Raw genomic sequence first — 14,139 nt, 5'->3', positions numbered from 1 at the left:
TCTTTCCCTTGATCCCTCCTCTTCAGTTTTAATGATGGCTTGTATAGATGTGAAAACAAACTATTTCCCATCACCCGGCTCAGGAATCAATGTCCTGTCAATGTTGTCCCTGTCTGTCATGGAAGAGAGAGCGTTCTTTTTATTTTTTATTAGGCAGGACTGCTACTTTCAGCCTGTTCATGATAGCTCATTATCTTATACAAGTGCAATTAACTTGTCAAAAGGGAGGCTGAAACTGAATGTCTGTTTTGGGTAATGTAGGGGAGATAGGGATGTGATCTGACATACGAGTTCCAGATGTTGTATTGTGGTTTCTTGAGCTGCACGCAAAGGTTGTTGCATCTGTAGCAACTCATGTTCGCTGTACAGTGTGAAGGGAGACAGAGCAAATAACAATAAAGAAACATGCAACTAGGAGCCTCTCTTTCTTCACCCCTCCACTTTCCTCTACATCATACCTTCTTCCCCTGCTGCTTTTTCTTGCTTTTATCTGGGATGAGAGTTGTTAGATTATTTGATTAAAGGCTAGTCATCAAGGAGCAATGACAACTGGAGGTGCCTAACCAGCGAAAATGGAGTCCAGTGCATCGTTTCCTTCTGAGACAATCACGAGAGGGTGGTCAGACTGTTGTCTTTGGTGTGAACCCACCAAGCAGAGTCAACCAAAGTCAACTCTCCCCAGAATGCTGTGCAAGCTGAAGAGGACTTATTGTAGAACTTATTATGGGATGCAGGGGGAAGAGGAACAAGAACCTAGACAGATAGCCCCAATTTGTAATTAGCCCTGTTGATTTGTGATGATCCAAGTTTGACAGAGAGGATTTAAAAAGAGAGGGATTCCCACACTTAATCTGCTTGAATGTCACCTTTGCCTCGGGCAGTTATGAGTACTAACAGCAGAAAAATATATGCATGGCTTACTCTAATTGCCTTGCAATTGCCTAGCCTCCATGAATGGTGAGGGTTGGTGAATGTGCTGCAGAGATACTCGATTTCACAAAACCAGCTTGAGTACAGCTGGGCTGCTCACTGTTAAACCAGGTGCAGCGGTGCCCAGCGCACGAGCCGGGAAGAGGTGGGAGAGGTTGTCAGGCAGTAAAGAGAAGTAGGAAGCAGTCACAGCATGCTGCTGTGCTGGCTTTCTGATGTTTGGCTATCATTTGCTGCTTGACCTCTTCTGGGCAAAGGGTAGGATGCTGCTCTTGCCACTGTGTCCACAGTATAAAGTGGCCTGTACGCTGCTTTGAAGTCACCTATTTGAAGTACGTGCAGGGGGAATGCCTGCTGCGGATCTAACCAATAAAAGACTAGACAGCAAACTGGAAAGAGTAGTCACCACATGTATTTGTAAAACTTGATATTTATAAAAATCCTTAAATATACATTAAAATATTTTAAAGAAGCAAACAGCATAATAAGTATTTCTAGGCACTACTGCAGATCATCTCTGCTATGTGAACCAGCTGTATTTGTGTACTCAATAGCAGTTCATCCAGTATTTCTCAGTGATGGGGGAGCCATTGATATGAGAAGTAGAACTAGTTAAGAAGTGTCATGTGAGCAATTACACCATGGTTAAAACTGATTTCAAAAGGAAAGTTTGTCTGGTTTTTTTTTTCTGTATTCCCTCTAGAATGTTCCTAGCTGAAAAAATGTGATCTTATTTATTTGACTGCCGTTTCTCATTAAAAAAAAAAAAAAAAAAAAAAAGCCAGACACTTTCAGGGGGAACAAAGTGTTAAGTTTCTCTTGACTTTTTTTCAGATGGAAAAATCTTACTGTTCTGCAGTGAGGTCTTTTGAGAAAATGATACCTGGTCTCAGAAAGAATGTTCTCACATCATAAATTGTATAGTCCTACATATCAGTGTTAGTGGAGAATCATCGCTTAAGTGAATGAAACATAAATAGACAAAGAGATATGAGGGTGAATATATGAAGCCTGTATAAATTAACACAGTGCCTGGTATTCTCTGCTGAATAACGTAGTATCAGAAGTGTATTTTAGCCAATATTCTGACCTCTTTTGTGGGCCAGGTGCGTATGCACTGCTCTGTCTTGCAGTTCGCAGTATGTATGGCGTGCTTTTCTGCCTGCATCAGCAGTCTGCATAGCCAGCTCCATCCTGGGGTTAGCAATGGAGAAAAACAGCTTGTTGGGGTCCATGTCAAATGCTTGTAGTCCCAGTCTCAGAGCAAATCCCAGCCCAGATATAGCAACTTTCCAGTTGAGGAATAAAGCAAATGTATGACATGGTATTTAGATAGTAAAGGGTATTTAAGAAGAGCTATAAGAAGGATGATTATTGACTTTTGATTATGGTGGTAAAAAAGCAGAAGCAAGTGCATTAGTGATTAAGCTTTGAGGCACAAACTGCAAGTGGTTATTCTTTAGGGTGCCTCAAATCTTGTGTGTTGATTTAGATCCTGAAGGCTCTGTGCACAAAGGTTTTGGGCACCGCTTGCTCCAGCTGGAGGCATTGGCAGCTGGCGGTGCTCTTGGAAAATTGCCATAGAAAATTACAGGCTGTTTTTAAAACCTGCTCTTTGGGTGTGCATTCTTTGATCCACTGAGGTCATGGTGTACCATTTAACAGCACAAAATTGCTTTATGTCAAATAAAGTAATTTCTAGATATTTTCTTTACTGTTTGCAGCAGTGTTTTATTTTAGCTTTAGACTATCACAACCACTGCTGTCCTGTGTCTTAGGGCAGTGGTTTTCCACCTTTTAAATGTGTGGCCTTCTGCATAATGATTTTAAGCCTGCTGTTTACAGTTTTGTTTTTCCTACTTGTCTCTGGCAGGTTCTTTAAAAACTGTGCACAGAATGCCCAGGGTCCATGTCCCTTGGGTTGAAAAGCACTGCTTTAGCCATCACAGATACAGCAGTGCTACTCCATAACATGGCTGGGCAGACAGTGCACATTTCTCCTTGTATAGGGGGACTCTTAGTTGAAAATACCTTTGCTGCTCAGTGCACCAGTTAGTCACCATGCCTTTTACCTCAGGGAAGGGAGAGAGCGTCTTTGGAGCAATGTCATTGTATCTGATCCGTTACAGGTTTTGGTTAGAATTGCCCCTATATAGCACCTTTCCCATTCTAAACCACTGGACTCGGCTTGGACAAGGTGCATTACACCTAATATTTCCTCTGCTAACAAGGTTCCTTTAATAGCACAAAGTGATCTAGCATCATAATTGTTTCTGTTTTCTCCCTTGTGATTAGATGTGTTATCAAAGATACCTGATAGGTGGAGCTGTAGAGTTCTTATTTTTAGTATTTTAAAGGTATGACAATAAAAATTGTCCGTTTCCTGTGAACAGGAGGTTTCCGATGCCTTGGAATTGCTGAGAAAGATGCAGCTTTGGGAATGTGTGGAGAGGAGTATTTCTTTAATAAGGAAATGAAGGAATGCCAAGCGTGTTTAAAATGTGAAGATGGAATGGTGGCCATGCCTTGTTCCACTGTCAGTGATACGGTTTGTTCAGCAACCAGTGAAAACAAGCTCTCAGAGTCTTGGGCTGCAGACATCATTCTACCCTCTGTAAAGTCTGGCATCTCTCAGGTCTACTCTGGCTTGAACTTGAAGATAAAGGCAAAGCTTCCCTGTGAAATCCTATCCATTGAAGATAACAGCCTGGTATTCAGGCAACATGGTCTGTTGTGGACTGACCTAAATTTTGCAGTAAAGCACAACTGCAGGAATTTTTTGCAACTTTCCTTAAAGCTAAACGGCAGTGAGGAAGGCTATGAACTGAGCGGTGTTCGCATTGAACAGCCAGAAGGAAAGTATTTCCAGAGCACTAGTTTAAGCAGTGCTGCTGAAGTGGAGCCCAGCCAAACTCTTTCTGTGTATTTGAGGAGCCCCAATCAATTCTGCAATCAAAGTAAAGACTTAAATATTTATGATCTTAATACCCCGCTCAGTTTGTTTTGGTTGTCCCATGACACAGGTGCTGTAGCACTCAGTGCACAGATGTCAACAACAATGCATTACCAAACCAACTATCGACCTACCTTTAAAATAATTTCTGTTTCTGACCCTTACATGCTAAGTTTATCTCATGATGGCAGGGCTATAAAGTTCACCGAAACCGGTGTTGTCAAATTTGTGTTCCACCAAGCATTGTATTCCATGGGTCATACGTGTGTCCGGGAGGGCTTCTCCTTAATTTCTTATATCAATAGGAATGGTACCAACAGAGAATTAATGAATGTATTTAAATCTGGGGTAAATTACAGAGACACATCTATATCTGCTTCTGGGGCCACAAAAGTTGGTGCTGGAGATCTGATTAGTTTTGAGATACTTTCTCCTGCACAGTGTAATGTTCGGTATTTTGGAGATAGTTCTGGAATTAGTATGTTTAGCCTCATCTGGATTCCTTCAGCGGTTTCGAGTGCCATATCAGCCACAGTTTCTGTTACAGGTCTGCCTACTGGAGCTGTGAGAAACAAATTGCTGGATTTCACCCAGGTCTCATCCAATGAGAAACAGATACAGCTGGTTTCTTCTGGACAGCTTGCTCAGAAGTATTTCATTTTTACTGAAAAGGGAGTTGCCAGTCTTGCATTTAACTTAAAGCTAATCCACTCATGCAATGTGCTCAAAATGACTCTCAATCAGTTGACCATGGATCACATGCAACCCACAGCAATTGCTCAGCAGATTGGAGGTCAGATGCCAGAGGGAAGCATATGGACCAGTGTGTCCCTCCGTGCATCTTTTGAAGTACATAACGGAACACTGATATCAGTTTCTCTTGACTGTGTGCGTGGAAGGATCAATCAGATCACTCATGAACATGGAACCAGTATATCTATTTTATGGATTTCATCTTAATTTCTGTACAGTGAAGTTAGCACAGAATTGGGGTTTAAATTGCATTTGGATTCTACTCTGATTCTGTACGTATTTGACACCTTATACTGTGTTGACATGAGCAGATTGTCTCACTAAAATGCTCTCAATTTTAGGAATATTTAAATATAATCTTAATTGAATGATCAGTATTTAAAGAAAAGAGAGCTTTCAGTGTTCCAAGATTTTACTTCTGTTAACATCTTCAGGCAGGGAATTCAGATCAAACCCTCTTATTTTTAATAAAGAAGTCTCTTAAAATTGGTTATTTCTGGACCACAAAAAATTGCCAGTGAGGGTAAATACATACCTTTTAGTACTGCAACTGAAAGCAGCACAGCCAAATAATGGAAACCTGCTTTCAGTTTCTTCACTGCAACAGGCTAATAACAAGACCAAATGCACTTTAAGGCTAATTTGTCTACATCTTATAAAATGTTGTGCTTTCTATAAATGGAGAAAATATGCCTCAAACTAGAGGTGATAACATGGTAACACTGGAGTATACATATGTAATATTATAGGAATGGACCTGGGTCAAAAATAGAACATTGTTTTTACAACAAAAACATTGGAATTAATGACCGTTCTAATTTCATTTGGAAATAATATCTGCATTTAAGTAATTTGGGAAAGCTTTTTCCCATCTTTAGTTTTGCCAGTGAAAAGTTGCAGGATGAGAAGGAAGGAAGCCTATTCTAAAAAGTAAGAGTATATAGGAGAAAAGAAAGGGTATTAAAAGAATGTCTTGAAAATGAGACTTTTGGAAATTAAACAAATTTTTATTCTATTTCTTATAAATGACAAAATATTTTTCTGACCAAAAAGGAACACGGAAGCATATTTATTTTGCTGAACAGGTACTTGATTTAAAAAGTGGGGTTTTTTTTTGTTAAATCACTGAGTTAATTCAAAGAAATGGTGTATTCAGTGACACTGATTTTTGTCTTCTTCCAGCTCTTCCATCAAACTATTCTTTCTTTTTCTAATCTATGTAGAGTGTTTTCTCTCATTTTCTCCTTTCTCCTCCACAAATGGTGCTTCACTCTCCTTTCGCATTTCTTTTGTTAGGAGTAAATGGCATGCTCTGTCATGTAGCTCAAGTCTTTCCAGCCTTCTTTTACCATCCCTACTAAAGAATAGATGTATGTATGTCACACACATAATTATAGAAGAGGGACATGAATAATGCACTTGCAGGCTGCCTTACATCAACCTTACTGAAAGAAGGAATATTATGCATGATACGACTTTAGTGTAGGTGTCTGCCTGAGTATGTATATCTAGAATATATGTACTTTCCTGTGCTCTTCACCTGTTTTGGAGTTTGTCATACTGTTTTTGCTGTATAGTCTCCTATAATTTTCTGTAAAAGAATGAACCCAAGTGCAAGACTTCTATCTGGTGGTTCTGTTTTTACTTGTAACTTTATAACCGTCTCCTTAACACCTGCAGTTATCTTTCCATAATCTTTTTCTTCAAAGATGCAGGCTTTGGACAAATTACTCTCCTGTAATAGAGAACAGTAGTTTTTCTTGCTTTCAGCTGTGAAGTCTAAGCAGTCCATCACAAGATACCTCACTGGGCATTGTGTTGAAGCCAGCATAAGTATGCAAACCACAGTAAGTTCAATCCTGGTGTCCCTGAACTCTGTGACAGAGTCTCAGTGCCTGTGTGTAGCCAGGCTCTCATTCGTTCTCGCAAGGTCATAAGGAAGGATGAATTAAAGCTAATATTAAAGGTGTTAAACATTTGCAAAATACTGTTATTGTTACAGAAGATATTTTGTAGTGGTAGAGAAAGACTTCTGGAATGAGAGCGTGTGTATCTATTATATACAGAAGAGCTGCCTTACTGCAGTTTTTCTGGGTGCTTCTCTCTGGAAGTCTACTGAGGCTGAACAAAGATGGAATGCCACCAGAGTTAAAGTTTTCCGATATATCCATCTGCTTTCTGTAGAAGGATGCACGTGATGTAAGAGGAACTCTGCAGAGAGCAGACCTGGGTATTTCTAAGGTAAGACTTCAGGGGAAGACAATGTTAGAGAAGGCTCGAAATGACAGGCTTACGGTTTTGTTTTAGAGGAAGTTAAGTCACTTTCTCACAGACATAACACCTTATTTTCCTTTGCTGTTTTGCGCTATGCCGTTGTGTTAAAGGCTGCCACTCCCCGGTATAATGACAACTTAAGAGTCATTCTAGATTTAAACCTGTGTAGCAGGTATCAGAATCTGATGTTAGACATAATCTGGTACATCTTTAGCAAAGTGGAGATGTTACTTGAATATAATAAGCATTTGCCTATATATAGCATATAGCAAATCTAATGGCATAATTTGTATGAGTATGTTTTATTTGAGTGAGATTGTGATATCAGTGGAATTACTTGAATATGGAAGAGACTGATGCTCAAATCCTGTATTCTGCACATGTTGGTGGTACTTACATTTAAATGCACCATTATTAAAAGATGCAGAAACTACTGGGGAAGTACAAGTGAACATTATTACAGCTAAGAGAAGTTTCAGAGTATGAATTCTTCAATCATAAATCTTCTCAGAGGATTCTGGGGGGAGTGCCCATAATTGCCCTTAAATTCAGAGTAGATTTTTAGATGCACAGTGGCAGCCATGCAGTATTTTGCATCCATCTGGTGGTGATAATGCATCTAATACTGTTTTGCTAATGTCATCTGTGATAAGGTACTCATGTGATGGAAAAAAAGTCTTATTAAATATGTAGTATTAATTGCAACTTACAGCAAGCTTAGCCTTATTTCAAGCAAGAAAAGGCTGATCATTTGAGCCTCTTTTGCATCTCTCCCTTTTGGAAAAAAAAAGCCTGAATCCATAGTTCAGGCTACTCGCTGACCTTGGTTATAGTAACATGAATTTGGAGTGAGTGTGTTGGAATCAGTGTGGATTTGTGATAGCCTAATTAATGGCATAGTATATAGCCTTTGCATCTATGAAAACAATATATATTGCCTCATACCGTGCAACATTAAGTGGTGCACTATGATCCAAAATAAGATAATGTTCAAAAGGAATCAGACAATATACAATGAATGCTAATTTTATGGCACTTACCCATTTGCTGTAATAAATGCATGTTTTATTGACAGGTATATCTTATTAATTATATTTACAACTTTTGAACTTTTTTATTCATTTTTTCGTATGGTTTCTTTCTATTAGTAGCACAATATAACACTGTGAAGTACAGAATTAATTTTAAAACTTTTCTTTTGCATCTTTTGATACCACGTTTATGAATATCGTTAAAATAGCTGGAGACAGTCTCTCCAATCCTTTCTGCCAGAGAGTGTTTCCAATGGAGGTATTTATAAAGTAATAGAGTAAGTATGAGGCTGGCAGAATCTAGCTGTACAGAAAGAGTTTAAGTTAATACATCCAGGAAGGCAGGTGGTTATTTCACTTACGTTATGCAGATAATGGGCAACAGATTGTTATAGAATGGAGGAAAACAATTTAGGTTGTATAGTCCTGCTCACACAAGAGGAAAAGGGATTTGGCTTACAAAAACCTGCATTGTTTTGTATTGTGAAACTTTTTGCAAGTTCAAAGATTTTACCTGAATATATTTTATTACCTGTACAAATTTTTTATGCTTTCTGTGAAGTCAAAACTGGGCAGAGTATGTTAAGTCTATTTGAATATTCCTCTGTTCTGTGGTCTCTGCAGATTGTAGTACACTGTGAAAACTACACTACTTTCAAGTGATGCTTTTTTATGAAATATCCTACTTTGAAATATTACCTTGTTTTAAAAATACTGTTTAGACACTTGCCTCTGTTAATACTATATTGTAATGCGTTTTAAGAGAACTTTACTGAAATAAACAAAACAATAAGGCTTCACTGGTGTTTTTGTTCTGTTCTGAGGAAGACTAATCGCAGCTATTGCGATTTCTACCACTGACTCTTCTGGGGCTGGGACTTCACAGATGTTATCTGAATTAGTTACCTATGTTTGCTGAAGTGGCACTAAAGAAGAACAGTAATAGTACACATTTCTAGAGATCATCTATACCTGTTTTCTGTTCCCACTGTTGTAACTGTAGATCTGAGAAGATGAAAATTGCATTTGATGCTACTATACTAATAAATACTTGTGTCAAAAGAGCAGTACAGTTTATTTCGGTCATTGCTACCGCCCTAGTAATACAGAGAAGAAAAATGAGAATACATTTTTTTAAAAGAAGAAATTTGTCCTGCCTTGGTGCTTCATAGGCTCTCTGTTGTATGTGGAAGCTTTGACAGTGTTGTGGGGCGTCCTGATCAGAGCTTTGCACTAGCACAGCTATGCTTTCATCAGAGTCTGTGCAAGTTAAAGCTCATGCATTCTCAGTAGAGACTCTTTACGATTATTTTAAATTATACAACTCTTTCTTCTTTTCGGAGATGTTATTGATTGTTAGATCTGAATGAAAGAGAGGTGCTGTCAAATGACCTCCATTTAGAAATAATTTTGAAACAGATTCCTCCAAAAATCAATCTGAGACCAAAAAGGTATTTATTTCAACCTTTTCCATTAAAAGCAAAAAAAGAGAAATTTTACATGATATGTTTTTCACCAATTGCATTTGTAGTGATTTGAAGGGCTCAAAGAAATAATTCCTATAAGAAGGGGATTACAGATGTCATTAACATAGCCTAAATTAGCCAAGGATGAAATTCAGAGGAAGGAGAAAAGAAGTATTTGGGAAATAATGGTGAAGACAGAACCATCCTCCTGCAGGCTGGATCCAAAACTGCCCCTTCTCATCTGGCCTTCAGCAGCTGATACAGTTTATGCCCTTTCCGCTGCGTACAATGGCTCTCTCAGCTTCACCTTAGGTTTCTCTTCAGGGGTCTGATGTTCACTTGTACAGCATCCATACATACGTGTCTAGAAGCACGCTGTGTGACCAAGCCTGGTGCCCCTTCCTCTGCTTGGAGGGTTTGCCTTAAAATAAGGCTCAGATGATACTAACTGTGGTAGTGGCAGTGCTTGCGCTGCTGTGGTAGTGCTGCCTGACAGATACCGGTAGGGAGTGGGCCTCAAAATAGCTGTGTTGCCAATATGCTGGACTTTAGCACCTCTATATCTATACATGTATACATGTCTTTTGCTATCTGGCTCCGGATGTATGAAAGCCAGTTGTAATTGAAAATTTGTTCAACTGAAGATGATGTCTATCACATTTGGCTTCATTTCTGTTTCTTCATCAAAGCACTTCCCACCCACCGATTTCTGTAAACTTCAGTAACATTAGAGTATTCTGAGTATGCTTAAGTATTTTGCTGAGCTGGAACATTAAGTTGGGTAATTGGGTTAATTAAGTGGCAACTTATGTTGGGAAACCTCTGGATATACTTGTGGGTTTTGGCATGCAAACCTCAGTTTTCATCATTACCTCTTAACTATGTTTATATTGGGAACTGCTTCTCATTAGATAAATGAGCCTTCTCTGAGCTCCACGTTATCATCACTTGACTGCTAATGGTACCTAACATTGCTCGTTTAAGCCTCCTTTGGGTGTTTTTCTATTATACTGCAGTCAATAATGTAGACATGTACTATATGTCTGCAGGACCTCTGTACCTGTGGGATGTCAACAGAGTGTTCTTGTCACAGTTAGTTTTTCCTGACTTGCTTCATTGTTTTAAATCATAAGTTGAAATTGGTTCAGGAGTCCATATGATAGATATGGGTTTTCAAAGGAAATGTGACCTGGTGAGTGATTTAGACTGGTAATCACATCTGAGTTGCATGATTGCAGCCTGCTCTTGCAGAGTATAAAAAACTTCTGAGAATGTACATAGATTAAATGCAGGTGTCTTGAGTAAAGAGCTGGAGATGCTTTGCATCAAACTCAAATAAAAACCTCATACTCAGAAGGTCAAAAAAGTAAAAAGATTTAGTATATACTGTAAAATATGCTGTTTGTTGAAGGAGAAGTACATTTGTTGGTTTTATTAGGAGAGGAGAATGAAAACGTGTGCTTTATGCCAAGTAGATAAGACATTGCTTAAGATGCCTGTATGCCTGAAAAAGCTCTGTACTTCACTTTTTCTTGAACACGTACCTAGATTTGTTTAAACCTTTGGTTCAAACTACTTCCATATCAATGACTTAATACAGTCTTGATTCGTGCTAGAACCTCTTTGAGGATATTTTTCTCCCTGTATACCAGACAAACATAATACATTTCAAACACATCTGATCAATCCTTGGAAAATAGTGTCCAATGCTGCAACTCTCCCTAGAGGTGTGAGCCCTGTGATTCTGGCTGAGGCAGCAGTTGTTATCCTCAGCTGCTTCAGCCTCCTGAAGCCCTTGTCCTGAGGTGGTCAAGCTTTCCCCCACCTTTTGGCATTGCTAGAGGGGTGTGGGGACAGCTGTCTTGCCTGGGAAGCTTCAAATATTTGTTTTGGATCAGCCATGAATGTTTTTTTTCCTCTGATTTCGGCCATTCTACCTTCCATCCTCCTTTCATGGTTAGCCATGAGGCTGAAAATCCTACCCCTGACGTGCACCCCGCATCTCCACCCCTGACATGCACCTTTACTTCTGCTCTCTCCTGTTTCGGTGTGTGACTGTGGTTTGAATTGTTTTGTTGGCTGTAGGCATCCCTCTCACACTCATCTATGAAGCACCACATACACTTAAGCACCACATATCTCTGAGAGGCTTAGACACGTGCATAACCAGAGATGTTTTTGTCCCATTTGAACCTGCCTACACCCTTGGGAGACCAGGGTAGCGGCATTCTGCAGGAACGGTGGGAGTCATAACAGCAGCATTTATGAAGAGCACAAGACAGTTAGAGCATGCAAAACCCCTCCTCCAGTCAAGACTGGGTTTTGATACTCTGTGTTTTGACTGTCCTCGGGAGTTCCTTTCTCTGGTTAAAAAAGGAGGTAAAAACTCTTATAACGCTGAGAACAAATATATATTTTTCTCTGCCCAGCTTTTTCTCCCTGTTACTTGTATATCTCAAGCTAAGGCAGCAAACAGCTTGCTTTCCTTTTGTACAGTATCATTGTGCTTCATGCTGCAAGCTTTGAGAACATTTTGACAAGCCTGATCCTGCCAGCCTGCTGTAAGCCTTGAAGAACCACTTCATAGCCAGAATTAGTAAGCCAGAGCCCAAAGTGAAATGGGGAAAAATCAAGTGCACAATTTTAGGTTACCCATCAACATCATACAATGCTGCTCCTAAGAACACTAACTTTTTATGGAAATGATATTTGGTAAAGTAAGCCATAGAGGACAATCCAGAGCCTACAATGTACTTCTCAGTTCCCACTTCTGGAAAGATATAAATTCATTAACAGATTCCCATAGTTCTGCTTTTCATAGCTAGAGATGACCTATTTCCGTAACAGTGCTCTTGCAGCGTTTCACACCTCTTGGTACCATCCCTTGCCCTAAATAAGGCTGTTGAAACATTGATGTCCTCGAAAACTTCTTTCAGGTCCGTGTGTATGCACATGTACTTGAGAATTCACTTATATCCTGGGAGAAGAGGAAATACCTCTCTTTTCTTACCTTTTCAATTGCCCCCAAAGTCAACTATATAGAAAAGATCCTTCATCCAGACTTCCTGGCACTCAATTTCCAGAGGCCAAACCACAAAGCAGTGTGTTTCCTATTCTGCACATAAAGATGTTGATAGATACTTACAATATTATAGGTGTGCTACTGATAAAATCTATTTCAGAATTGATAATCTTTAACTTCAAGGTAATCCAAATAATCAAATACTTCAGCTGCTTTAATTATGACTATAAGGTTAATACTCTGAATGTCCTAATACTTGTGTTAATATTCTGACTAATAAGAAATACAAGTTCTTTAAGATTTGCAATACATGGTTGGGGAGATGGATGTTTTAGCTCGTGGTCACAAACACCTTTCATAAAAGCTATTTTGGTGAAAACGATCATAAATACGTTTTTTCTCCCAACCCCACTTATTTAGATGTGGTCTCTGGGATTATGGCAGCTACATCATGTAGAACAGTTTACGGCTTTTTTGAAGTTATGCCAGAAGCCATTTTATTTCTAGTTGCTCTTAGGGCCATGAAAGTGCACAATTGGATTAAAATTTTCTTTCTACCAACCTGCTCTGCTCCACACAGCTCATCTGGTGTAAATCTGGCAGCATTATCAGGTCCTGAGTTGGATTTATAAACAGTAAGAGTTCCAGTGGGCAAAATAAATGGAACAGTCCTTGATACCTGGTAACAGTGGTTGGACAGTTATTTCACGTGAAATATCCCTCAGCAAAGTCCCTTCAAATGAACTTTATGTGATGAAAAAAATATTAAATGCAGACCTTGATGCTGCAAGGAGTTTGTTTGTATAAAAGGTATTGGTATATGTAAGTGTAAAGATGTAAGTCCTAGAAGTAACGGGAATACTCATGTGCACAATAAATGAGGCTGATGGTTAGGATCTGGGGGGCTTGAGCTGTAAATGCTAGCATTTTATTTACATGAGGCAAATGTGAGAGGCGTATGATGACTGCTCTGTGACCTTTGATCTGTTGGCTTGACACTGTTGTTTGCTAAAAGGCACCTAAGTGCTAATGCACTTTCTGTAACTTTGCCTACGGGCACAAGGGATAATGAATTTGGCCAGCTCTGCAGGCCAGGGGGTCCCGCTGCAGCCTGGCCCTCGCAGGAGCAGGAGTACGTGGGACCTGACCAGCCTCCAGGATATGCTAAGCTTTAGGTATGGCTGGGGTGTGTTGAGGCTATTTTGCTGTTGTAGCATTTTTGTTGCTGATTGTTGTACTCCGAAGGGTAAGTCATGCTTTGCTTGGAAGGTTGCCCATATTCAGTGCTGTATCTAACTGCAACTTAAGGGAAATTTGTTCCAGGAGCCCAAGCTGGTTTGAATATCTGAGCAAAATGCCTAGAAATTAAAGATGCTGTAGCACTGAGATCTTCCTGAAGTGGGTTGAGTTTTCACAAGTCAGTAGGGGCACAGGACATGTCACTTGACAGCAGAGGGACTTAAGCTGGAACTGTAACATATACCCTTAATTTTTATACTGTAAAAATGCCACTCTGGTGGGTTCAGTGTGGCATGCTAAACTACGCAAGTATCCAGTCTGAGGTCTATATCAGGGATGGGGGTAATCTTGTGGGTAGTCCTTGATTGATAAATAAGCTGGAGAAGTGGGCCATGAAGTTCATGAAGTTCAACAAGGCCAAGTGCAAGGGCCTGCACCTGGGTCGGAGCAACTCCCGGTATCAACACAGGC

General features: G+C 39.6%; 1 protein-coding gene across 1 annotated transcript in view; it reads left to right on the top strand.

The window, feature by feature from the left end:
- Positions 1–14,139, top strand: part of LOC104076360 — a 51,240-nt gene that overhangs the window by 10,535 nt on the left and 26,566 nt on the right. Inside the window, exon 5 of the mRNA XM_009577199.1 lies at positions 3,324–3,789. Coding sequence (XP_009575494.1) covers positions 3,324–3,789 — 466 coding nt within the window. The remainder of the gene's footprint in view (positions 1–3,323; positions 3,790–14,139) is intronic.

The sequence above is a fragment of the Fulmarus glacialis genome, unplaced genomic scaffold (assembly GCF_000690835.1).
Source record: "Fulmarus glacialis isolate BGI_N327 unplaced genomic scaffold, ASM69083v1 scaffold860, whole genome shotgun sequence".
Classification (NCBI taxonomy): Eukaryota; Metazoa; Chordata; class Aves; order Procellariiformes; family Procellariidae; genus Fulmarus; species Fulmarus glacialis.
This window is presented reverse-complemented; position numbering and strand designations above follow the sequence as displayed.